This window comes from Lasioglossum baleicum, chromosome 3, assembly GCF_051020765.1.
Source record: "Lasioglossum baleicum chromosome 3, iyLasBale1, whole genome shotgun sequence".
NCBI lineage: Eukaryota > Metazoa > Arthropoda > Insecta > Hymenoptera > Halictidae > Lasioglossum > Lasioglossum baleicum.
In genome coordinates, this window is record NC_134931.1 from 1,012,655 (window position 1) to 1,037,933 (window position 25,279).

General features: G+C 48.2%; 2 protein-coding genes across 7 annotated transcripts in view; one reads left to right on the top strand and one right to left on the bottom strand.

Annotated features, from left to right (window-relative positions):
• The window catches only part of Tdg (Thymine DNA glycosylase), a 148,549-nt gene extending 136,304 nt beyond the window's left edge, over positions 1 to 12,245 (bottom strand). Inside the window, exons 1-2 of the mRNA XM_076420116.1 lie at positions 10,241 to 12,245; positions 9,883 to 10,168 (exon numbers count right to left, since the gene is read on the bottom strand). Coding sequence (XP_076276231.1) covers positions 9,883 to 10,067 — 185 coding nt within the window. The 5' untranslated portion in view covers positions 10,068 to 10,168; positions 10,241 to 12,245. The remainder of the gene's footprint in view (positions 1 to 9,882; positions 10,169 to 10,240) is intronic.
• Positions 1 to 25,279, top strand: part of Dnmt3 (DNA methyltransferase 3) — a 174,686-nt gene that overhangs the window by 121,777 nt on the left and 27,630 nt on the right. The window contains exon 1 of one of the 6 annotated variants that reach the window (XM_076420114.1): positions 13,296 to 14,763. The exons of 4 other annotated variants lie outside the window; for them this stretch is intronic. The gene's annotated coding sequence lies outside the window, so the exon portion shown is untranslated. Of the gene's footprint in view, positions 1 to 13,295; positions 14,764 to 22,610; positions 23,687 to 25,279 lie in introns of those variants that run through there. One more of the 6 variants, XM_076420115.1, reaches the window with a different exon arrangement.

Genomic DNA, 25,279 nt, shown 5'->3' on the forward strand with positions numbered 1-25,279 from the left:
GATATCTCTACACGCGATGCCAACATGCATATCTTAATTCATCCCCGAAAATTGTTGAAGATACAAACAGCTGAATAAATCATGGATCGAGTTCTGATACGAGTGAAGGTCGATTTATACTATCCGCACAGGCACATTTCTATTCGAATGCATTGAAGAATATCTAACAATAAGAGTTATCTTGAATCGTAAGAAACGCCTAGGATTCGCGTCTCGGGGCCGACGTGTCCCAGAAAAGCCCGAGATTCAGTCCCCACCGAGGACCAAGAGCAACAATCTTGCGTCACATGCTTCAAGAACAAGATTTCCTCAAGTTCTTCAGAACCGCAGCGAGTAAAACGATTCGATGGTCGAAGGTTTCGCCAGATCCCGATAAAATGATGAAATAAACTTGGGACCCGGGATTTTGACGGGCCCGGTAGTTCCTCGGCCGCTTCCCTCCGTACCGTCGCGTTGTTCCGGCGCGCTCGAATCCTCGGGTTTTGAAGAGACGCGTATATCTCTCGCGGCGCGGCGAGGATCGCTGCGAGTCTCGCGAGAGACAGAGACGGTGAAGGAGAGTGGCGGTGAGCGGGAAAGACGCGTGTTACGAAACCATAGTCTGCGAGGTTCGAAGGAGGTGGAGGAGGAGGTGAAGGAGGAGGAGGTGGTGGAGGAGGAGGAGATGGTGGATGAAGAGAAGGAGGAGGTAGAGGAGGAGAGCAGCCCGTTCGACGAGCTCTCTTCGTGCGGCCGTTTGTGTTCTATCCTCTTCTTGCTCGAGCTTCTCGTACCGGCGCTGCTTCTCTCGTTTCCTCTCGTTTCCTCTCGTTTCCTCCTCCGCCACCTCCGCCTCCACCCGCCGCTTCAACCCCCCTGAACCCCGCTGCCCCGTCTTTCACATCAACCTTCCTACTTTTCCTCCTCTCTCGCCCGTTCATTCGTCCGTCCATCTTTCTCCCGCTCGTTACTCTCCTCTCGGTCTCTCCTACCCTCTCTACGTTCGTTCGTTCGTCCGTCCATCCGTCCGTCTATCCGTCCATCCGTCCGGCTCACCGTTTCCACCTCGACATTTGCTTCGGGCTAAAATAAAAACACGACGGAGATAACCGAGCCGGGAGAAAGGGAAAGGGAGTAGTAGTCGGCGCTCGCTCGCTAAGAACGGCGAAAAGAAAAGAAACGGACGGTAGAAGAAAGCGAGAAAGAATGGAGGGAAAAAAGGGAAAAGAGAAGGAGGAAGGGAGAAAAATCGAGAATCGCGGACGTACAAATTGAACGCGTCAAAATTCCCCGCGTCCAAATTGCACGCGTCGAAATTCCGCGCATCCGAATTTCAAGCGTCAAAGTTCCACGCATCTAAATTGCACGCGTCAAAGTTCCACGCGTCCGAATTTCAAACGTCCGTGTCCCACGCATTCAAATTGCACGCGTCAAAGTTCCACGCGTCCGAGTTGCACGCATCCGAATTTCAAGCGTCCGTGTCCCACTCATTCAAATTGCACGCGTCAAAGTTCCACGCATCCGAATTTCAAGTGTCCGAGTTGCACGCATCCGAATCGCACGCGTCCCAATTCTGAGCGTCCGAGTCGCACGCGTCTCCAAGGAAGAAACGAACAGAAAAGAAACGGGGAGGGTTCTGTAAGGAAGAAGAATCGAGAATTGGAGAAAGGTAACGCGATCGGGGGAATTTCGGCAGAGCCCAGTCTCCTCCGCGAGAACAATCTCTCCCGGACAGAGAGCAGCGGCAACACGCAGCACGTACGATAGAGAGGGAACAATAAAGACGCGGACACGGGGCCTCGCATGACTCGGAACGCGATTTACGCGCGTTAGGTCTGAAAGACCCCCGCGTCGCTGCACGCCGCACCTCTGTTTTTCTTTTTCCTCGATCCGATCCGTGCCGATCCGTGCCGTGACGCGAAACAATCTGTTCGGTGGCGTGTACGCGGCGGTTCGCTCGAAAAAAACACCGGCAACCAGGATTTTTGACGGAGCGCGGCATAGTTCGCAACCGAAAGCTGATCGCACCACCTGTGCTCGTCGGACGGAATCGGCCGATAATAGCCTAATGAACTGGAGTTCATGCCGTTCTTTCGTAAAGCTTGATTCGATCAAGATACAATTCATTTCTGAATTTTTTAAATCTCCATACTTGAGACGAGATCGTGTATGCCGTCGTTCTTCCGTAAAGCTTGATTGAGTGAAAATTCAATTCATTTTTAAATCTCGAAATTTGAGGCGAGATCATGTAGTTATGTTGTTGTTCTTTCGTAAAGCTTGATTCGATCAAGATACAATTCATTTCTGAATTTTTTAAATCTCCAAACTTGAGACGAGATCGTGTATGCCGTTGTTCTTCCGTAAAGCTTGATTGAGTGAAGATTCAATTCATTTTTAAATCTCGAAATTTGAAGCGAGATCATGTAGTTATGTTGTCGTTCTTTCGTAAAGCTTGATTCGATCAAGATACAATTCATTTCTGAATTTTTTAAATATCCAAACTTGAGACGAGATCGTGTATGCCGTCGTTCTTCCGTAATGCTTGATCGAGTGAAGATTCAATTCATTTTTAAATCTCGAAATTTGAAGCGAGATCATGTAGTTATGTTGTCGTTCTTTCGTAAAGCTTGATTCGATCAAGATACAATTCATTTCTGAATTTTTTAAATATCCAAACTTGAGACGAGATCGTGTATGCCGTCGTTCTTCCGTAATGCTTGATCGAGTGAAGATTCAATTCATTTTTAAATCTCGAAATTTGAGGCAAGATCGTGTATATCCTCGTTCTCTCTCTTTCATGAAGCTAGATTGAGTAAAGATTCAATTAATTTTTAAATTTCGAAGTTTGAGGCTAGATCGTGTATGTCGTCGTTCTTTCGTAAAGATTGATTGAGTGAAGATACAATTAATTTCTGAATTTTTTAAATCTCCAAATTCGCGAAGAGATCATGCACATCGTAGAAATTCGCCGCGACGCCCTTAAACCTGAAAGTAGCGTTCGCACTCGGTTTCCTAATTGTCCGAAGCAGCGATCGTTTACAATCCCACGATCGTTCAAACCTAGCCAAGGATCCAGTTGACGCAACGATCGCGAAACACGGTCAGATTCGAGGGAGCAATAATCTGTGGCTGTAAACCGACGGCAGTCAAAGTTAGTTGAAGTCATTAAGCAGGTACATTAAACACCCCAACTAAGCATCTTGTCCGAGTGCGCAACTACTTACGCGTTCCACACACGTTTTTACGAACGCAATATCTGTCGTAAAACAAACACGTGCTCCACGACGGCGGGAGAAGTTCAATTTTTTAAATAATACTTCAGACAAGATAATAATATTCGTATTTTGCAACCGGTGGACTCTAGGAGCCGCTCCCTGTGGCTCTCGCGAGGTTCAAGAGACGTTTGCTTTCGAAACTACGAGTGGAACTCTAGATTTATACACGTATCGCTTAGCTGTAATATAGTGACCACCGAAGCTCACGAAAAGATAAATATTTAACACTGGAATAATTAGAGACGAGTCCAAACTATTCTGTTATACGATTCCAGCAGTAATTAAAATGTTCTTGTCGGGCACTTTTCAACGAACTTTTCTCGAATAAATTCAATCTTGTGCTATAAAATTATGTACACGTGTACATTAGCCGCGTTTACCTCTGCAGTTGCCGTGCTAATCCTTCGAGGAAGGATTAACCTTCCGAAGGATTATTACCATAATCTCCAGACGATTTAGACCCGTGGGTATTTTCGAATCTCAGAGGCTAAGAACATTTGCAGGAGAACGTACTCGTCGGTATTTTTCATAGCAGCTTCGAGTTCTAGAGAGCACAGAATACTACGCAGAAGAGCGTTCGAGTTTGAATGAACTCATTGCGCTGGTTTCTTGGACAGGAAGAAGAATTCGACGCGCAACGATTTGTGTTAGCGAGCCACGGGAACGCGGCACCGCGATAATTAAAATCGCAGCCGGGCGAAGAATAATTGCCATGATCGCGGTACGTTAATACAGTGGCCTGATACCGACGAAGACGCGTATCGCAGCATGGACCAGCAAGAGCGAACCGGATTACCGGGGGACCAAGGCTAACGATACTCGGCGTTTCGTGCCGCCGCCAACTCCGGACCACTTAACGACATTTTATACGCGGGGCTCCATTTTCCGGTTCTTTCGCCGCTTCTCGTTACACTTTTACGCGTTCTTCCGCACGCTGTCCCTTCCGCTCCGAACGTCCGGCCTCGCCGAACATCGCAACCCGCTCGAATTCCAACGAAAACCTTCTAATCACTCAGAATTCGACTTCGTTCCATCCGCGGCTCATTCTCGATCGCTCAGTTTTGCACATGAAACGTGCTCACCAGTGATCGTAAAAATGATTGTCGTAAAACGAATGGCATCGGCGATTGATCACTGCCAAAATTAACCAGATACTGTAACCAAACATTGTGCTCAACTCCTTGCAGCACGATTTATTTTACGGTTACAATTTTACTTGAGCAGGTTTTAAGAAATTTCTTAAGTTTGTTGTATTATAATATAAATACTAATGATGTCTTCGTCAAGATTTTAAGATGCTAGAATTATTTATCTCCAGGGTCTTTTGAACGGTTGCATATGGAACGCATTATAGTACATAAAGAATTCAGAAATCTGATAACCGAGGTGCTGCCACAACATGTAGAGCTTCAGCAAGCAAAACATAACTGAAAAGAGGCGGTAATAAATTTTCTGCTTAATCCCATGCAGCACGATTTATTTTACGGTTACAGTGACAACCTAGAAGAAGGTAGAGGTTCTCATTAGCCCGCGGAAAGTGTCCAGCGCGTGTATATTCGAGACAAGTCGCCGGTACAGGATCGAGTCGAAGATCCGTTGTAGAATTTCCGAAGCTTCCCGAGGACAAGCTCTCGTCGCAGGATCAGGTCTCGGTTAGGTTTCTTCTCGGGAGGACCTTAAACGGTCCTAAATTGCCGCGGCAAAGAATACGGCTTTATCGAAGACGATTCGCGGATACCTGCATCTTGTAGGCTATTCATGTATTCCGAACTTATGGAATACATGAATAACTCCGACGGGACCGACCGGCTGCGAATCGGTCGAATCCAACGAGAGAACGAGAGGAAGAGAGAGGGAGGGAGAGAGAGAGAGAGAGAGAGAGAGAGAGAGAGAGAGAGAGAGAGAGAGTGTACCGGAGAAGTTGGAAGAGGGCGAGAGAGAGAGAGTACCGGAGAAGTTGGAAGAGGGCGAGAAGGAGTCTCGATCTTATTGATAAGGTCGATTTATCGGCGAGGCACGATTTATCTGTGACGCGTGGCCGCCTCCGCGCTCTTTCCTCTCGTTTTTCCCGGTTCCCAGCTCTGTTACGGCCGCGATGAAATCGTTTACCGCCTCGTCCCGCCGCGGATAACGCGCCGAAACTCTTCCGCCTCGACCACGCGGTTTACGTTTCCTTCGGGATGAGGACGATCTGTTCTCCCGCCTGTTACACCGCCCGAAAGGCGGGATTTCCTGCTTGCGATTCCCTATCGCGAGCGTTCAAATTCCGGCCGAGCGAATTCCAGGCGGCCGAATTCTACGCATGCAAGTTGCACGCGCTCGAATCCCACGCGTGCAGATTCTACGCGTCCGAATCGCAAGCGTCCAAATTGCACGCGTCGAAATCCCTAGCGTGGAAATTCTACGCGTCCGAATCTCCACGCCTGCAATGTCTAGCAAACTGAATCGCACGCATCCAAAACTAAGCGTGTAAATTCTAGGCATCCAAATTCAACGAGTGCTGATTACGTGCCCCATATTCTCAGCATCCGAATTGCACGCGTGGAAATGCATGCGTGTAAATTCTACGCGCCGAAATCCCACGGCTGCAAAGTCCATCTAACCAAATCCAAGCGTGTAAACTCTAGGCATCCAAATCCAACGAGTGCTGGTCCTACGCGCCCCATATCCTAAGCGTCCGAATTGCACGCGTGGAAATGCAGACGTGTAAATTCTACGCGCCGAAATTCCACGCCTGCAAAGTCCATCTAACCAAATCCAAGCGTGTAAATTGTAGGTGTCCAAATCCCACGAGCTCTAATTCTACGCGCCCCACATCCTAAGCGTCCAAATCGCACGCGCCCAAATCCCACACGTCCAGATTCTATGCGACCAAATTGCACGCATGAAAATCCCACGCGTTCGAACTGTACGCGCTCAAATCCCACGCGTCCAAACCCCACGGGTCCAAATCAAAACTATCCAAATTCCACGCGTCGCAATTCTGAAATCTAAAATTCCACACTCGACAGGACTCTAGCAAATTTCTACTGAAACTTTGTACGATCCTAGCGCACCACTTGATCGTCTGATGTTCCAAGACTTCCTTCGAGGGCTAAGAGTTTCCACGTGAATAAAAACAAAGCATATGTGCCGTCATCCGCGTACGTTCATCGTATGCTTCGTCGATCGCTAGCTCTTCCCTCAAAGCTACAGCAGTTCTGATTAACGCGACGCTATCGAGCACTCGTCGAGCTTTCCTATCGTGGTGACACGCTAACGAGAGAAAACGCTTCGAATTCGAAAAACCGTCCAGTTCGAAGGAAAAAGCGTAATCGCTTGGAAATCCTGCGAGACACGCGGTTGGCCAGTCGATTCGCGGATTCGGAGATCTGCCGGCTGAGAGATAGCCGAGGGATATAGTCGTCGAAGCGTAATGTAGCCTTGACCTATTGGCGCCCTCGCGTCTGCTCGAAACTTCTCGCGGTTTGGCTTCGGTTCTCGAGAGGGCCGCGTCGAACACGCTTATCGTCGCCGTTTCTCCGTTTCCCGCGGATCATCCGCTGCGGAAATCGCGGCGATGATGTTCACGGAAATCGGATTCAGCCGCACCAAACTATATTTTTATACTCCTCGCGTTAAGATCGAAAGAATCGACACCACTCTTTCTAGTTAGCGGACGGTACAGACAGGTAGTTGGATACCATTTTGTTTCCTATAGTTTGTGCAGAACATTTTTATTTTGCATAATGATGCGCAGTCTGCTCGCAGTAGATTGTACCAGGAATTTAAGTTTCTGCACACTAAACCGACTCGAGAAAGGATTGACTGTGTAGAAAGTTGTTTGCGATGGTTCTCTTCTAAGGACATATTATTAGCATCTTGTCTTCGCGTTTGAGATTATGAATTTTGTCCGCTGAACAAAGACGATATCGATCGGCTATCGTGTGCACAACTTTCCGCCTTCAGTGTCTTGTTTTTATCCGCAGCACGCTGTAACCCGGTTCTTTTACACGTTTCAGTATTGAACTGTTGTGTAGCCAACCAAAATATGTGGACAATTTAAAACCTTTTTATTTCGGGACTATAAATTAATACATTAGCGTGGTCTTGACCCAGAATGTGAAAATCGCCCTTGAAGACTGGTCAATTCCTGACAATCGATTCAAGTTGACAGCCATTTAAACAGACTATTCAAAACTACTGCGGATCCTTATAGAACGTGATCACATTTTACCCTTAGAGATTTATATCTTTTGTGTTTCTGTCCTGATCCAGAACAGGACAATTGCAATCGAACAGGCCAGTTTCTGGCGATTAATTCGAATCGGTGACTGTTTTAACAGAACATTCAGCAACGGATAGAATTTTGTTGGATTATATCAATAAGCGACCAGCACAATGAACTTATTGTTCATTGTCAAAAATGAATCAACGATCTCAGAATCGTATTACATAATAAACGGAGAATACGAAGTATCGATGAAACGATCTCATATTTCTAAACAGAGATTTCGAAGTAAATATCCCATTCGAAACTCAGTTTCAAGAGCCGGGCTGTGGGGCCTAACCTAAACAGTCTGGAGATACTAGGGGTCCATACACGAGGGGACACGAGTAGATCAAAAAGATTCCTATTAGTGGAGACCTTCCTCCCGCGGCGTGAAATAAAGTTTTATTTCGAATGTACCAGAGTGCATTCATTAACACCCATATCCAATAAATTTCCTCCGGTTTCCTTGTTTCGCAACGGTCTCTCGGTATTGTACGTCATTCGGAGACGATTTCGACGAGGAAGAGAAAGGCGAGAGAGAGGAGAGCTTGAGGGTGAAGCGGCCGATCCCAGACGCACTCTTTCGCAACGAAATTTGCTCGGTTGGTCTCGTCTACTCTCGGTATCTTTATTTCCGGCGATGGCCACGCGCGTCTGCAATTCAAACGTCCTCCCATGGCCGGCGGGGTTTATCGCGGCGGCGACGATCGCGCGCCGATAACGTACATCGCAAGAGCGAAGGAGAGAGCCGACGAGAGAGAGAGAGAGAGAGAGAGAGAGATACATTGAACAAATTCTACTGGTCCGAGAAGGAACGGGGCTAGGGCACGACCAGACCTTGCGCAACGAATACAAATGCTGGCCTGTCCCTTGGAGGCGCGTGACGGGATTCGTAAAAGGGTCCTCTCTCCCAGTGCCTTCGACGCAGGGGCTATCGTCTCCTGTTCTCCTTCGACGGGAACGATTTCGGCAGGTTAAAGACGCGATAACGTTAGCCCAGCCCGAAATCGAGCGCTACAATCTCGCGGCAATCTTCCCAGCCCCTCCACCAACTACAGTCAAAGCGGGATTATCGTTCCGGACTCGGCATGTGTCACTATGATTGGTATTCACGCAAATATTAACGCACCCGCGACCGCTGACGCGAATTCGCAACATTTCACATTCTGGTTCCCGTTGACCATGAATTTATGTCATCTTGCGAGCTGTCCTTGAAGGACTCTTGTTCCATTTCGGAAATCAGCGTCCTTGCGCTCCGGTAATTCGAAACGAGTTCTATCATTTTTGTTCGTGAAATTCTTTCGTTTGACCGACTGTCGATATTAGAAAAATGATTTTCCATAAGTATGACGCGGTCTATTGATCATCCTCAAAGTTCAATCAATTTCGCGCGAACGATTTTACACGAATTTGTTTAAAAATCCTTCGATCTCTCCAGTTCCTCGGAATCAGCGAGTCCACCGAGTCGGTGGAACCTAATCGTCGCACGGTTAGGATGCTAGCCGCTCGCTCGGTCCGACGGCCGCCGCGCCGACTTTCTCGCGTTTCTCCCTCTTCTCGCCGATACTTTTCAGCCGATCAGCTGATCCGATTCGCGGCGGCGTTCCTCGATCGACGAGAGCGAGCGGACCACCACCGCTTCTTCGACTTAGGGCCTAAAGCTAGAGTCAATTCTCCCGGGACTGCCGACCGGTGTCAACCACCAGGCTAGGCCCACGGAGCAACGTCCATTTTACACTGAACCTCTAACGCCTCCAACCTGGCGATCAACATGATACATACTAGAGCTGCGATTTCATTAGCTTGTTAACCCTTTGCACTCGAATAGCGACCTTGGGACACTGAAAATGATTTTACCAGAATTCGAAACAATTCTTACGTGACCCCACTTGTTTCTACTTAACAAACACACAGTGTGTATCTTGTTCTGAGTCATCGGAATGCTAACATCGATGAAATTCTTGGTTCATCAGGGTAGCTTCGAGTGCGGAGGGCTAGTTTCTTTACAGCAAAGGAACAGTGAACTCTGTTTACTGCTTCGATGTAAACACGTTTCACCCAGGTGTCTTTTAGCCGCACGCATGAAAAGTTCTTTAATTTTTAGGCGGGTCTGACAGGAATGCTCGAGATCTAGCTTTCCAGCTAGAGTTTCTCCTAGAAAGCTCGGAGATTCGCGAGACTTTTCGGGAGTGTGTAGGAACCGATTGCACCGTGTTCCACCGAGTCTCTGCTCTTCTGTGTGTGGAGACGCGACGGAACGGGAATCCGGTTCTACACCTCGTTTCTCGGCGATATTTGAAAGATGAGAAGCTGAAGGAAAAAAGAGGACAGGCGAGGTGTGTCGGTCGCTTAACTGGGCTCATCTTGGGGACTTACATTTTGTAGTGATGCTGCATGTGATGCGCTAGATGCAGATCGGCCGGGTGTTGTTGTATCTGCTGCTGTTGTTGCTGCTGTTGCTGGTGCTGCTGCATGGCCTGGTGATGGTGTGTCTGCGGGGGGTCCAGGCTGGAGGCGCCCAGCAGGGTGGCGCTCTCCCTAAACAGCGTTGCCACCTGCATCCTCGCCGATTATATTCCTCTGGTTGCTCGAGGGCGAAGAGTTGCGCTTCCTGTCGGCGGTGGTCGCGCGAGAGAAGAGCACGCTCGATGCCTTCTTCGGCCTGCCGATAATTGGATAGCGTAACTGGGGGGAACAAAAGGGTCTCTCTATCTATCTCTGTTGGTCTGCCTACGAGGTAGGAGAGAAGGTCTCCGCTCGGTTTCCCGTCGCTTCCGCTTCGATGAGTTTCCCGGTGGAGCGAGAAGAACGGAGCTCGACGAAGCACGAGGATATCGGCCCTAGTAGTGGTCGTTCGAGGAGCGACAAATGACCGGTCCGGATTCCGGGCCTTATGCCGTTGTTGTTGTTGTTGTTGTCGCTACTTGTGGTGCTCCTCCTGGAAAGAAGTGTGCTCCTCCTGGCGGCTCCGACACTGGCCGCTGCTCCCGACGGCTCCGGCCGAGGCACGCGAGCCAGCGAGCAAGCGAGCCGTCGGCTCACGGCCGAGAACACGGACTGCTTCCGCCACCTCCGCCTCCGCCTCCGTAATCGGGACGAAGCTCGCACGAAACTGCACTCACTGTGTGGCACACTGTCACCGGGGGGGGGGGGGGGGGAATATATCGTAGAATATCACCGCGTGGTCCCGACGACGGGACCGGACCGAGCCGCGCCGCGCCGGGTCGGGTCGAAACCGTGTCGCGATTCGAGCCGATCGTCGCGCGGGCAGAGTCGGTTCGAGCGCGCGATAACAATACTAATAGAGAACGAAGAGCCGGGCCGGGCCGGGCCGGGGCCTGGAGCGAGCGGAGCCGTTCAATCGAGCCCTCTCGAGCTGAACGTCCTCCGGTTATCGCTCGCAATCCTCGTTACCATCGTCATCGTCCTCCAGGATAGCCGGCGAGACCGGTCTCGAGAGCTAGAACCTCCTCCGCGCTCTGCTCGCTCGTCGCTCACTCTGCACGCCGACGGATCCTTCTTCTTCTCGAGCTTCTTCAAGCTTCTTATTCTTCTTCGTCGTTCTCTCTCTCTCTCTCTCTCTCTCTCTCTCTCTCTCTCTCTCTCTCTCTCTTTCTCTCTCTTTCTCGAGTTTCTTCTTCTTATTTTTCTCTTTAGACGATCCTCTCTCGGACAAAGGACCAAGAGGAGAGACTCCTCGCGAGCGCGTGTATGTATGTATGTGCGTGCGTGTGTCCGGAGTCGTCCTCCGGGGACGATTTCGGACGGAGCCGCCGCGCGCGAAAGTCTCGACGGTTTTCGAGAGTCCGCGCTGCTCTCACACCGTTTTCACCGGCCGCGGACACACGTGACCACCTCCCGGAGATCACTGCCCGGACCGAATATCCTCCAGCCAGACTTTCTTTTTCCGAGAGTTTCTCCTTTCGTCTCCTCCGCGGGCACTCGTACGGACCACCGAAACGCTTCTTCTCTCGGGCCTCGCTCTCACGCGCGCACCAGCGGTTCTGTACAGGGTATGTATTCTCAATCTGCTACCTCAATCGACGACGACGACGACGACGACAACGATCATATATATGTATATACGGCTCCGAGAGTCTCTCGTCGCCGGAAGAATCTAGGGTAGACGCCCTGGCCGACGACGATCACCAACGACGAATCTCGCGGTTCTATCCTAGTCTGTTCCGCGGGACTCGCGTTTATTCTGTTTCCGTGCGGCCAGGCGAGAGCAAGAGCGGTGATCCTCGGTGGCCTCGCTGGCTGCTCGCGCCGACGGACGGGACGGGACGGCTGGCCGCGCTGTTCCGATAACGCGACAGCGTGCCGCTCCTAAAATTTCATGCGGCTCGGCGATAACGCTCGGCCGTGAGCTGGCTCGTTTCCTCTCCTCGCCTCTTTCCTTTGTTCCTCCTCGTCTCCGCTTCGGTCACTTCGTTTCGACCGGTCTCTCGTTCTCTCTCACACTCTGTACGTGTCTCTGGATTTTCGGTTCACTCTGATATCCCTGTCTTTTCTGTGTGTATATATATATATATGTGTGTGTGTGTCTGTGTGTGTAGAGGTCTCTCTTTCTCCCTCTCTCTCTCTCTCTCCCTCCCTCTGAACGCGTAAACACGAGTGCACGCGCGCCACGGAACCTGGAACCGCGGCAGCAAGAGTCGGCACCGCACTGCTTGGCCGTGTCGCTGGTTAGGTCGCTCGAGCCGCGAGGTTCGTGCGTTTCCGACCTCCATCGACTGCGCTCGGTCTCGCTCGGTTTCGGAGCCTCCCGCCGCGGCTGCCAGCGACGTCGGCGGCGTCGACGACGACGACGACGCCGACGACGACGATGGCTGCGACTGCCTCGCTCCGTGTCTTCTCTCTCTCCCTCTCTCTCTATCTATCTTTCCTCCCTCTCTTTCTCGCTTCTCTTCAGCTCTCTCGTAGAAATTTCTCCTTTTGTCTCGCCGTTTCTCCGTGTCCCTTTCTTCCTGTTCCTCTTCCTCTTCCTCTGCCTCATCTTCCTCTGCCTTCTCTTCCTACCGCCAGGTGTACACCGAGTTCGCCCAATCGATGCGGGACGATCGATGATAAATCGCGGCACGCGACTACGACTCCGATCGATCCTCTCGCCGACGAATCGTTTCTTCTTCTTCTTCTTCTTCTTCTTCTTCTTAGTTTTTGTTGTTCCTCTCTGCCGATCCTTCTTTTTGTGGGATTCCTGTTACCCTCGCTGCGAGACAACTCGAAAATTCGAGAACGGTCCGACTCCTGTCACCCCGCGCGAGGAATGAGGAAACGAAACACCTGAGGGACCATAAACTAATTGCCAGGCCTGTCCTGTAATGTGGAAGGGCGAGCGCGAATCCGGGACCACGGGTTTTCGACATTCTCCGCACAGTCGCCGGCTTGGACGGACGCTTAGAGATCTCCTTAGCGCTGTTTAGCAAAATTCTGTTGCTGTCGGAATCTTTAAGGGGGTAGGATACCTTCGGATTGTAACTAGAAAGGGACTGGAATCTTATAGATTATGGGTCGAAACATGGGTCTGCGCACAGACATTTTTTGTCCTTATTTCAGCAAATTTTGGGCTGGGTGAGGGTAATTCTAAAGAGGAAGTGTGCTCTCATCGCAGTGCGCTCTGGTCATCATAGCAGCCAAAAAGTCTTTTAGAGACAGAAAAATGCATTGCAATCTGCGGGTTTTTTTCGAAACTTTTTCTCTACTTTGGGCCCTCATATTATTAGATATAAACATAATCTCGTTAAAATCATGACCAGAGCGCACTGCGTCTAACCTTCCTCTTTAGAATGAGCCCTCACCCAGCCCAAAATTTGCTGAAATAAGGAAAAAAAATGTGTAGGCGCAGACCCATGTTTCGACCCAAAATCTGGTATGATTCTAGTCCCTTTCTAGTTACAATCCGAAGGTGTCCTACCGCCTTAACAATAAACGTGCCACCACTAGTCGAGGTGACCGCGCGCGCGGTTCAGATTTTTATTTTACAATTATTCAAATAAGAGAAATGATTCTCTCTTAGATATGATCTCCTTAGTAGAGCATGTTGCAAAATAAGAGCCGCACAAAGTCTGAATAAAAACGATCTTGTCATTTTTTAAGGCTCGGCAGGTTCAGTGTTAAGACTTAATGCCCGGTAAAAGTGACTAGTTCGCGTTGCCAAAATTTTCTACGGCGATTGCAACAAACCGGAGAAAAGTAGAAATTTATTTGTTTTCTTAAAATTCTCGCAGTTCACTTGTAACCAGACTGCGGATCGTCGTGCCAAATAAAAATTGTCATCGATTCTAAGAAACAGGAGCTACAATAATATTGTCATTCATTGTTTGATCGTTTCAGCAGGATGGAAGTAATACATTGATGCTCTTAAAGTCTCTTAATCCTTCTACTGTCTTAAATTTCGTCGTAAATGCTTCAAATCCGCAGTCTACTTACAACTTATCCCGTATCATTCGCAATTGTAATACGGCCGCGATAGCTGAAAATGATTGCAATATTGTTACTCGGACTGAACTATTTACATGTGTAACGTATTCAGGCGATAAGGAATTCTTCATTTTTGTCTTGTTTAACACGTTGTCTAGAAAAAAAATAAAAATTCGTCCCTGAAGAAAGTGTCTTTACGATTCCAACAATTGCAGGGGGAAACGGTGTAGGAAAATGTCTGAAGGCATTTGACCAGTCCGAGCAATGTTAGGTAATTCGGCATTGTTTGTCCGGTTCGTTCTTATTGTTAGATTGTTTCGCGCGTCCTTCGCGAGAGCGCCGCGCCGCGACGTCGAATTTACGAGACGGAGATCCCCGTCGCTCGTCCTTTCCACGTACGGTACGTACTTATGCAAATTACGCGTCGAGATCGTGTTCACGAGTGTGTCGCAACGGCATTCTTCGCAACGGGCCGGCGCTCGGGCTGTGCACGCCGAGAAACCGACGTATTAATATTTACTGGAAGGATCTCTTGGAGCCGTGGCGGCGCGGCGGCGACGGCGACGACGACGACAACGACGACGAGGATTCCACGCGCGATCGAGAACGCTCCGTTCCTGTGTGCCATGCTATGCCGGCCGAAGGATCCTCGAAGTTCGCGCGAGGCGCCCGCTACAACTGCTTTTAATTGAGTCTGTGCTCCCGCGGCACACTCCCGGAGCCAACCGAGGCGATAGATAGATTTATCGAGCTGGAACCGCATCCCTTAAGGGGCTACACCGACCTGCACGCTTGAAAAACACACCCGACGAATCCACGACTTTTTTCGAACAGGTAATTGTCCCGGCCCGGGCTCGGCCCGGCTGGGCTGCTACTTTTTCCCTGAAACTGCCCCACACTGACAGAGTCACGTGTCGCTTTAGAAATATTAAGGGATTGATGGTGGTTAGGTTCTGCGAATGCAGAACTTTATTTGTTTATCTATTTGCAGTTTATTTTAACGTGGTCGCATTAACAGTTCGTATAGACAGATGGATAGATTCATCATTTGTGTGTTGATCCAGCACTTGATCGCTAGTGGTAGGTTCATCAAGCAAAGATTCAATTTAGATTTGATCCTGCACGATTTTTAATATAATCAGACATTTTATAAAAATCAGGATGAGGAACAAGTTGAACGTATCTGCTAGAAAAGTAGGGATGTGATTAATCCCTTGCCGTATTTTAGCGAGTCACACCCGCGATGAAGATTTTCTCTACTACGACATTTGTGGGGATAAAGTCGTTTTAATCACTGCAACTGTAATGAAAATGATACGGCAAGGAGTTAATGGTGCTATGCATGTCTCTTTGTATTTTGGAAGTGGTTTTATTGGTGAATGGTGGCAGCCTCAGCGTTCCTTTATCCCGGAGTATACTTCAAAATCACCGATTTCCAGTTCAGTCTGTCAGACATATGTCTATTTCTTTAAAATGTGAAATGATACATGAAATCGGTAAATTTGGAAAGTGAAGCGAAAGCAGGTAGATTATCGTAGGATCCTTTTCGCGACTATTTCTTACGAATCAGATATGTGCCCATAATTATGAAAGTAGTCATATATTTTTCTTAAATTAAATATGATTATCGATCGTAATTTTGGTAATCATAGTGTGATGATATCGGCGCACAGGTTCGATCAATGATGAAACACAGCAATTTTGCAAATTAATTAGACACTCAACGTTTCGATCCTGATGTGGATCTTCTTCAAGAGTAAATATATTTTTCTTGTTTCGAGATATTTAAAGAAAAAATTCCATATAATGTTGAAATAGAAAGCACTACCTGACTGTTCATTTTTAATTCAATGTAAAAATTACATTTAATTAATTTCGTTTGAAATATAATGTGATGCGAAATATACATATGCACATATATGAGGGTTGAGATGAATGATTGTATCAGGTCATTAAGTAAGAAACTTGACAAATAAAACACAAATTTCAAACACATTTTTCAAGTTTCATACTAAACGATCTGATACGATAATCGAGAAAAAAAAGAGAAAAAAGAAACGGTGGGAACATGCACAAGTAGCTCAACCGGCGACGAGTGAACTCGTCTTCTCCAATTAATGGGTTAGGCGTAATAATGTAAACATTAACAGCTGTTTTCGTTACCGCTACAATCAATCCACCGTGAACCTCGAAACACCTGGTACGTAATAACAATAATGAGACATCTTTCGTTTACACAAATAATGGACGTCTACGCGTATCGTATAATTTCGAATCCGCGTAAAAGGCGACCAGCCTGTTATTTAAACCGAGCGTAAACCGAGGCGACGTTAAATTCGAGAACGTAAATATTATAAAACGGTATATGACGCGCGCAATGAGAGACGATACAAGGACGAAATTAGAAAGTGAGCGAAACCGTCGATTTGGCGGCAGATTTGAACAAACGTGATTGTTGCGAACGCTGGAGTACACTGGCTGGTTCGATTCGTTTTATTAATAATTCCATTCGGATATAAATTTAACATTCTAACGGTGTAAGATATTTGTGAAAGATCAAGCTTTTGCATGGGTTTTCGCAATGCATTGTTCACCTCAACTTTATACTTTGGTAATTAGTAGACTTTACGTCAATGAATTAATTTAATTCAATTATTTTTACATTTTCACTTGGACATCTTTCATAATTATGGACACATATATAATTAGTGTATACTGAAATCTAATTAAACATCTTTTTACCGTCGAAATTGATAGTATTAAATACAATTAAAACGAATTCTTTTTTTTTAAACTGTGTTGTTCTAGCTATGCAAATTTGTAATTGAATTGTACGATTTTCAAGCAAGTTCTAAAGTAAAATAGAAGGACATAGAGCATAGGACCGCAAGGGGTTAATAATTTCTTTCGAGGCCCGATCAAAAAATCGAAGAGGTTTTTTATGCCGGCGCGGTTCCATTGCAATTCGAACGGCTGCTATTAGGCGAGCCACGAAATCGCGGTCCGAGGCGAATCGGGCTGGCGCGGCGCGGGCTGGTCGGATGCGATCGAGAGTGAAACCTGGTGGAATTTCGGCGTACGGATTCGCTGAGTCCGGTTCCACGAGGGACTCTTGTAACGGTACTTCTCGGAAGATCCGCGTGGCGATCGGTAACGAATCGGAGAGAGAAAGAGAGAAGGGGGAGAGAACCGGTGCTCGGGAGAAATTTCGAGGATCGTGCTCTTGTCGTGGAAGAGAGAGAGAGAGAGAGGACGTTTGCTCGTAGCGGAGAGGGTTCTCGCGAGGGAGCGAAAAGGCTGCGTCGCGTGCTCCGCAGGGAAAATCGATCGGCGTTATCGATCGTCAGTAATCCGCGGGTCGGTCGGTCGTTGGTTGGCCGATTTCCTGGCAGTCTAGCTGGCTGGATGCATGGCCGCCAGAGCGCTCGTAGCCGCTCGTAGCCGCTCGTAGCGGCTTCGGAGCCGCGCGAGAGAACGTGCGTGTTGCGGCTCCGTGCGGCTTCGTGCGGCTCCGCACCGCACCGCTCTGCTCGGCTCCGCTCCGCACCGCTCCGCTCGGCACCGTGCGATGTGCTCGCAGCGTTTCGAGCTCTACGTGCACGGCACACACCACGTACACACGGCAAAAGGGGCTCGCGTGGGTGCGCTCTCTCGCCTCTGTGTGCGTGTAGTGTGTACAATCCATTCGACCGAGTCTGCCGCGAGGGTGTATCGGAGTGGGAGCGAGAAAGACCGGCGTAGTAGGAGAGAGATGAACAGAGAGAGATAGAGAGAGAGAGAGAGAGAGACCCGGAGAGCACATAAGGCTGTAGGTGAGAGAGCGCGCCCGCGCAAGCCCGCGCAAGCCCGCTCGCTCACGCTCGCGCGAATCTCGCAAAGAGACCGGCGGAGAGACAGGGACCGACGATTCGGAGGAACCGAGAGCTTGCTCGCATTTACCGGGTGCTCCTGAAGTAACGAGCAAACTTCGACAACTACACGCCAGTCGATATCCTTCTATTCGCTCGCGTCTGCCGCCCGGAAACCTTGCGCGTTGTTTCTATTGTCTTTTGGGTAATTAGACCCGGGGCCCGCCCACCGGTATTTCTCTGTATCGGGAAGCTCATGAAAATTATTATTGTTATTAGACTGGGGATCTTTATGAATTTATGGAGAAGATTCTTGGAGCCGTTCTTTCTGGGTCCGTTCTGACCCACAGTCACAAACGTTACAAGTTATTATCTGTTGGATGTTAATAGAATATTTGTTTCGTTATCTTCGATGCGTTTCTCTCTCGTTTATTAATACTTCAGGGACGACACCAGATCGTCCAAGTACTCGACGTGCAAGGATTCGAGTGTATCTAACCATGATTGCAGCCATGAAATCGTCAAAAGCGTGCTCTCGTGCGAGAACTAATACAGAAACCAGTGGATGAGTTAAAATGACTCGGATTTTCTGTTTTATAGTTGTTGAGATCGCAGAGAAGCTTCCCGTGCGACATCATATATGAATTCTCGCGGGAATAGAGTCGTTCGAATCCGAAATACCGTTTAATTTAGTAACTGTCTTTAACGTAGTCACTGTCCAAATACGTAATTTATCTTTTGGCAAGATAAGCAGCGTCACGGCGATGATTGTCTGCTAGGAAATTATTCTGAAACTAGTCAGATGTACGATCCTTGATAGAGAACACTATCTATCGTTACTCTTGAAAAAGTTTGAGATTAATTAAAATTCACGATGCAATTATTATCCTTATTGGGCTTCGTCCAGCAATGATTTACCAATTCCTCTTCACCAACGGTAAAATATTATTTCACAGTCACTCTTCTTCTCGAAAAAGAGAACAAGAGCCGCAAGCAACAAAAGCCATACACGTGAACATGTTACACGTACACGCAACGAAACACAGTGCGAACTGGATGCAAGACTAGCTCCGGCTTCCAGGAAATAATTTATTTAATTAAGTTAAACCGCCTCGCATTCGTCGATCCAATAAAACAATCTCGCCGCGAGCACTGCCGCGTACCGTACGATAACAATAACATCGTCTTCGAGGAAGAACAAAGCGTTCGCGGGAAAAGTCCGAAGAAAACGACGCCGAGCAAAATAGAGCACCGACGACGAGACGGTACGGCGTTGTTGAACGGACACTGGAACGCGAGAAGAAGATACGTAGATTAATTAGTAAATGAGGCGTGCGAAGTACAGCGACGATGTTGCGTGCCAGGACGGAGGTTCGACGGTGTTTTGTCAGAAAAGAGCGAGTTAATTGAAAGGAAACGGGGAGGGAAATGGTTATACCTCCGTAAGAAACAAGCGCCGGAAAAATGTATATTCGGAAAAGTAATCTGCGCGAGATACGGGCCGCCGTTTTCCGGTCGCAGTTGCCGTTCGAGTTTCGTCGAGAACTTTTCGCGCGTTTGAATTATGAGCGTGGCTTTCGACGACGATTACCGAGGACCAGTTGCTTGCTCGCGTTATCCTCGTTAATACGGCCGATTCGGGGCCGCAGTTAGGCGACCGGGAAAACATCGAGTGCTGCTTGCCACCAGACCTTTACACCCGCCGATTTCATTAACGAAGATCGAGCGATCTAATATCGGCTCGCGACCTTGCCACCAGCTATTTTCTTTCTTCCACCTTCGTCCATCCTTCGCACACATTTTTCCCCGCTACCAGCTTCCCTGCGCATTTTATTTTCAATAGTACAGTTCTTGCAAAGGATCTTTCGTTTTTCTGTTCATTAATGATTCCTGCTTTTCTAGACTGAATATACATTTTTGTGAATATTTAAAAGGGCGAACTAACGTGGAATTTTCTACAGGCGCTTGTTACACCTGTGTTTTCAAGTTGTACACATTTTTTCAGTTCGATTCGCCTATTCCACAGTCTTGTTGTATACTTGCATGCACTTATCTTCTGACCTACAATCATCGAAACAGTTGTACCCATAATTATGAAACTGGTCTAAGTCATATATTTCTTGTTTCGAGATATTTAAAGGAAAAGTATGTTAACACGAAACGAATACCATGTGATATTGATGAAGTAACAACCATTTTTTGGACAATATCGTAAAAATTACATGATAAACTCATTTTTAAAAATTTTGACTTGGACCACTTTCATAATTATGGGCACAATTATCTAGCGAAAATGATTCTCGCCTTAAATCCATGCAACGTATCCTTTTTATTCCAGACCAAGCAATAAAACTGTTCCTTAATAATTAAACATCCTCAAAAGTTCGAATTTCAAGCCGTATGGTCTAATAATTGCCTCCGAACCGCGCCACGTTCGACGCCTTTCAAGTTCAAAATTGCAAATCGAAATACCGAGAGCCACGGGTGCTTCGTTAATCGATAACTTCGAAAGTAGAATGAATTCTGGCTTAGGATTTCACAGAGAGCCTACAAGATCCCGCAAATGAGAATTGCATTTTCCCCCGACTGAAATTCGAAAACGGCTGCACCAGGTCTTCGAATCTGATATTTCGCGAGTAAATCGCGGCGAGATCCGCGTTATGCTAGCCGAGTTTGGTTTACGCATCGAGCAGGTCCATTCCTGCGATGGTAACGCTGCGAAATCGCTACTAACCGCCCACGCAGCTAACCGTCTCTCGCCTCGGAAACCCAGCGAACTCGACGAACACGAGAGAGACTCGACCGCCTACTTCGGCATCACCCGGTAGAAGGGCAAGTACGCGCACACGTATGAGCACACGTATAGGTGTGGTGGTGCATGCGGTGACCCTGCCACACGATGTAGGTGGATGGAATACCAGGGCTGTACCGAGAAACCGTGCCGCGTGCACTCCCTCGAATCTTTCCTCCAGGAAATTTCACGTTTCTCAACGTTTACCACCGTCAAACCACCCTTGCTAGTCGTACGCGAGTCATTTTCCAAGTAGCGTTCCTTTAGGGTTGCACCATTCCTATGCGAGTGCATCGAGATCGTCTTTTAGCCGGTGTTTTGCATATACCCAGACCTAATTGAAGTTCCAATTCATTTGGCGCTCGGCCACGAGCTGGATCTACTCGCTGCAGAGAATTTGTTACTGAAACTCGAGCGAAACACTGATTTTTAATCGCTGGAACGAAGTCGATTGAAAATTTGCCGACTACGATCGAAGGAACCCGAAAAATTTAAAAGTAACGTTTGAATTCGTTGAAATCTGAAATTTCGTCGTAGCCAACATTTGCTGCTTCAATCCAGAAGAAACCGATCAGCAAACCCCGTAGAACTTCGGATCCTCCGTGTTGATCTTGAACGATCTCGATCGTGTTCGAAAAACGAGCCGGGTTCGCATAAAAAATCGGAACGATTGCTCCGCTCGCGACTTATTGGCCGCGGTGCGATATTTCTGCGGTTCTACGGCAGAACGACATAAATCGGCTGTTTCTATTTCAACGGTACACCGCGCGTTTAAACTTTTCCACATACATTTCTAATCGTCGGTTGCCCGGATACAACAGAATTTATTTCGATAGCGACAGTGTACCTCGAGGAGCTGCACATTTTTTCTTTCCGCTCGGTACTTAAAACTTCGGAGCAATTAACGCTGCCTCGCCGGGGAAAAGATTGTTCATGTTTTAAACAATCTTCCACAACGAAGTCCGTTCGTTAGACAACAATTCCGAGCGTATTCTCTTTCGTTCGAGGGAGACAGTCTTCTAGTTGACATTGATACTAGCAGAGCAGTGAAAATGATCCATGAAAGTGATTCTCGAGGAAATTATCCGGTACATTGATTCGGTGTCATTTATTGGATTTAGCTTTCGGTGTCAACCCCTTTCTGCATATTTGTAAATGATTTTCATGATCTCTAAGATTTCACCTGGTCACCGCAAAGTTAGAATTTCTATCGAAACGAAGATCATTCGAATTCTCAAGGACTGTACCCTTACAATTTAAAAGAGTTCTCTCTATATACATGATATTCATAAAATCCTTCTGTGCTCTTGCGGTTTGTAAAATCTTTCCGCGCCCTCGCGATTTATTCTCGAACATCTTTGTGCTCTTTGCGATTGGCCCCTGAAGATCCCTGTATCTTTGCGATTCGTAAAATCCAATCGTTTACAGCGGCAGTGCCGGGACAGGAAATTTTTTGGAAAAATCTGGCATACGCGATTGCTGAGAACGAGAAATTGATTTCGAGCCGCGGATCTTGGGAGTCGGTTGCGCGGGCAGGAGCGATCGGGTCGGCGCGTCGCGCTCGATCCCTCGTGTTCGATTATCGCGATAAATAATGTCAAAGTCGAACTCCTTAACACGCTCCTGTTTCGAATAGCCGGCGTGTGTGCGCGGGCGCGCGCTGGCCAGCAGCACCAGCAGCAGCAGCACCACCAGCACTTTGTGTCTGTGCGTGCGTGTGCGCGAGCGTGAACGCGATCGGCCGAGCGAGCTGGCGGGGTCGAGGGTGGATTTCGCGCGGGCGGGAGTGAGAGAGACGGTGGAGTGGGAGTGAGAGAGAGAGAGAGAGAGAGAGAGAGGGGAAGGGAAACAGCAGAGAGCACGGAACGAGGAGGGAAAGCGGTCGGATGAAGCGATAGTGGCGAGAGTGAGCAAGAGGTGACTCGCGAGGAGTGGAGAGGAGTGGAGAGAAGAGAAGAGGAGAGGAGCGGAGCGGTGAGGAGAGGGGAGGGGAGGGGAGAGCCTGAGGGTGGCTGGGAGGGAGCGGGTGGGATTTGCGCGAGCGCGAACGACCAGAGTAGAAAGAGAAAGAGAACCAAGCGAATGAGAGAGACGGGGAAAAGAGGGAAAGAGGGAAAACGAGAGGTGGACGCGAGCGTTTCCCGCGGGAAAGAGAGAGACGGGAGGAAAAGACGATACCGTCGTCGAAGCTCACGCAAACACGCTCCCGCCGGAGTTCTCTCGCGCGCACACACACTCGCTCTCTCCGGCTGTGCCGCACTCCCACCACGCGAACTTTCGGAAAAATCAATAGAATACAAGAAAAGCCCACGCTGCGCTCCGCCGCTGCTAGCCGAGTGGGAGCCCTCTCCTCCTCGGTCTCTGTTCCCTCCGCGAGGCTCCTTGTTGCTTGTCCACCCTCTCCTCTCTCTCCTCTCTCCTCTCTTCACTCCACACTTTCCTGCAACCCGCCCTTCTCTCCTGCACATCCCCCTTCGATCCTCTCCACCTCGTTCGCCTCCTGCGGTCCTCTTCGGCGCGCAACACCGCTCCGCTCGGCTCCGGAGCGGTGCGGAGCGTTTTACCTGTCCGTTGTTCGCCGGAAACAAAGACGCGACGCGAACGCACACCGGTCGAGAAACAAATCGCCCGGAAGAGCGGAGGAGACCACCTCGGACGAACCGAGCCGGAAGAACGCGCAGGAACCGCCGAGCAACGCACGAAAAACCGATCGCGAACTGCTCGAGCTTTCGATACCGGTGTCCTAGCTCCCTAGCTCAAGCATCTCTGATCCCTGTTACCCTCTCACAAGAGAACCAGCTTCGTTTTGCCAGATTCCATGCTCGCGGATCGCTCTGCAGAGCATCCGTTGAACGTTAAACAGCCGGTCTGCAAACAGCCGGTTCCAACAGCTCGATTCCCAAGTCGCCGAACACGACTTTCGGTGCCCCGAAACAGAGCTACTGGGTCGAGCAACAGTTTATTAACCTCTTAGCGACGAGTTTACTCGTCGGTTCACGACGACTTTCTGATACTTTTCCTTTTCTTCGCGGTTCCAGCAGCCATTCTTTCACTGGACTGTGTGGCAGTAGACTCTCCGGTTTGTGTGCGGTTAAAAAATTGTTTAAGCCAAGTTTATGTATGTATACATTACGTTTTATATTTCACAATTATTGCGAATAAATTTCCTTGTCCAAACGTCTATCGTATTGCAAATTACGACATTCTCGATTATCTTTTTTCAATAACAATCTTTTCGATAAGATTGATATTCATTTTTGCGAATATATGTTGCTAAATTATGTTGGAAGCACCTGAGAGAATGATTATAGGAATTCATTTATGAAGAATTGTGGAATAAATTTTCTTGTCCAAGCGTCTGTCGTATTGAAAATCACGACATTCTCGATTATCTTTTTTAATAACAATCTTTTCGATAAGATTGCTATTCATTTTTGTGAATGCATGTTGTTAAATTATGTTAGAAGCACCTGAGAGAATGATGGAAACGTCTCCCAACAAAAATGGTCGACGCTGTCGTTGCTAACACGACGCTAGACCATGCACACCTCCGCCATCTTGTAATATTGAATGAATATTCATGAGAAATGATTGAATAAATTTCATTATTCGCGCAAACATTATAATCGAAACCGGGCAAAATCGAAGTAATTTCAGGCTTGCCGTTTTTATAAGGAACTGGGACAATCTGGAAGAACTATAGTTAAATATATTTGTTTCTCAAGCGTACACGATGTGATGCCCCTTAATCCATGAAGAGGGTGGGAGCGTGAGGCAGGGGCAACGACTTACAGGGGAAAAGTCGATAATTGCCAGACGAGATCGATCCTCGACTTCGGAGGTAACCGTGATCTTTCGATTTTTGTGTTTAGACGATGTTTCTAATTGATTTGATAGTCGAGTCCAATTTTCTAGCCTCTTTTGCAGTAAGATGGACGTCAACTATGACATCTCCATCCTTTTATACTTCACCTGCTTGTTTTGACTATAAATAAATAGAATCCTCAGTGTAGGGGTTTACAGAGTTCACCCAGTCAAAATAGTTCCAGAAAAATGGAGGAGTGAACAAGAAATTTTCTTCTGATGAACATTGTCTCGCGAATATCCAAAGAAAAAACTTGGAAATTTTGGTACCGTTTCGAAGTCTCTCGTGTTGGATCTGCTCGCCGGATATAAAGGGGAATGTAACACGAGCAAATGCATCGTTGCGTTCTCTGTTTCCTTGAAAAAAGAGAAAATGAAAGGGGAAAAGACCGTTTGGGTCAGAGAGATCGACGGAAATTCGAAAAAATCCAGCCACGCGACACGGTTCGAGTTTCGATCGAGCCCGGGACTTCTAGAGCGTGGGTGCTCCTCTCGAGTTCCTAAGAGGATCCAGGGCTGCGGGTGCTCGAAGTATCGCATGGCGCAGAGCCGATCCGCAGGCATAAGCCGCGACAGATCCATACAGAATCGTAGCCTGCCTCGTACTAAACGGAACTGACCCAGCTTCGTGGCTTTGTACCCTTCGGCAATCTCTCTGTTGCTCCCTGTCTCTTCGTCTCTCCCTCTGTGCCGTTTCTCTCTGCCGTTCTCTCCCTCGGTCTCTCCCCTCTCCGAGACCGGGTCTAGCCCCGTCTCTGTCCGGTGCAGCTCGGTGCACTCCGGCTCTCTTTGTCCTACGCCCCTTGACATTCTCCCACCCTGTCGGCCGACGAGACACCCTCGAGAA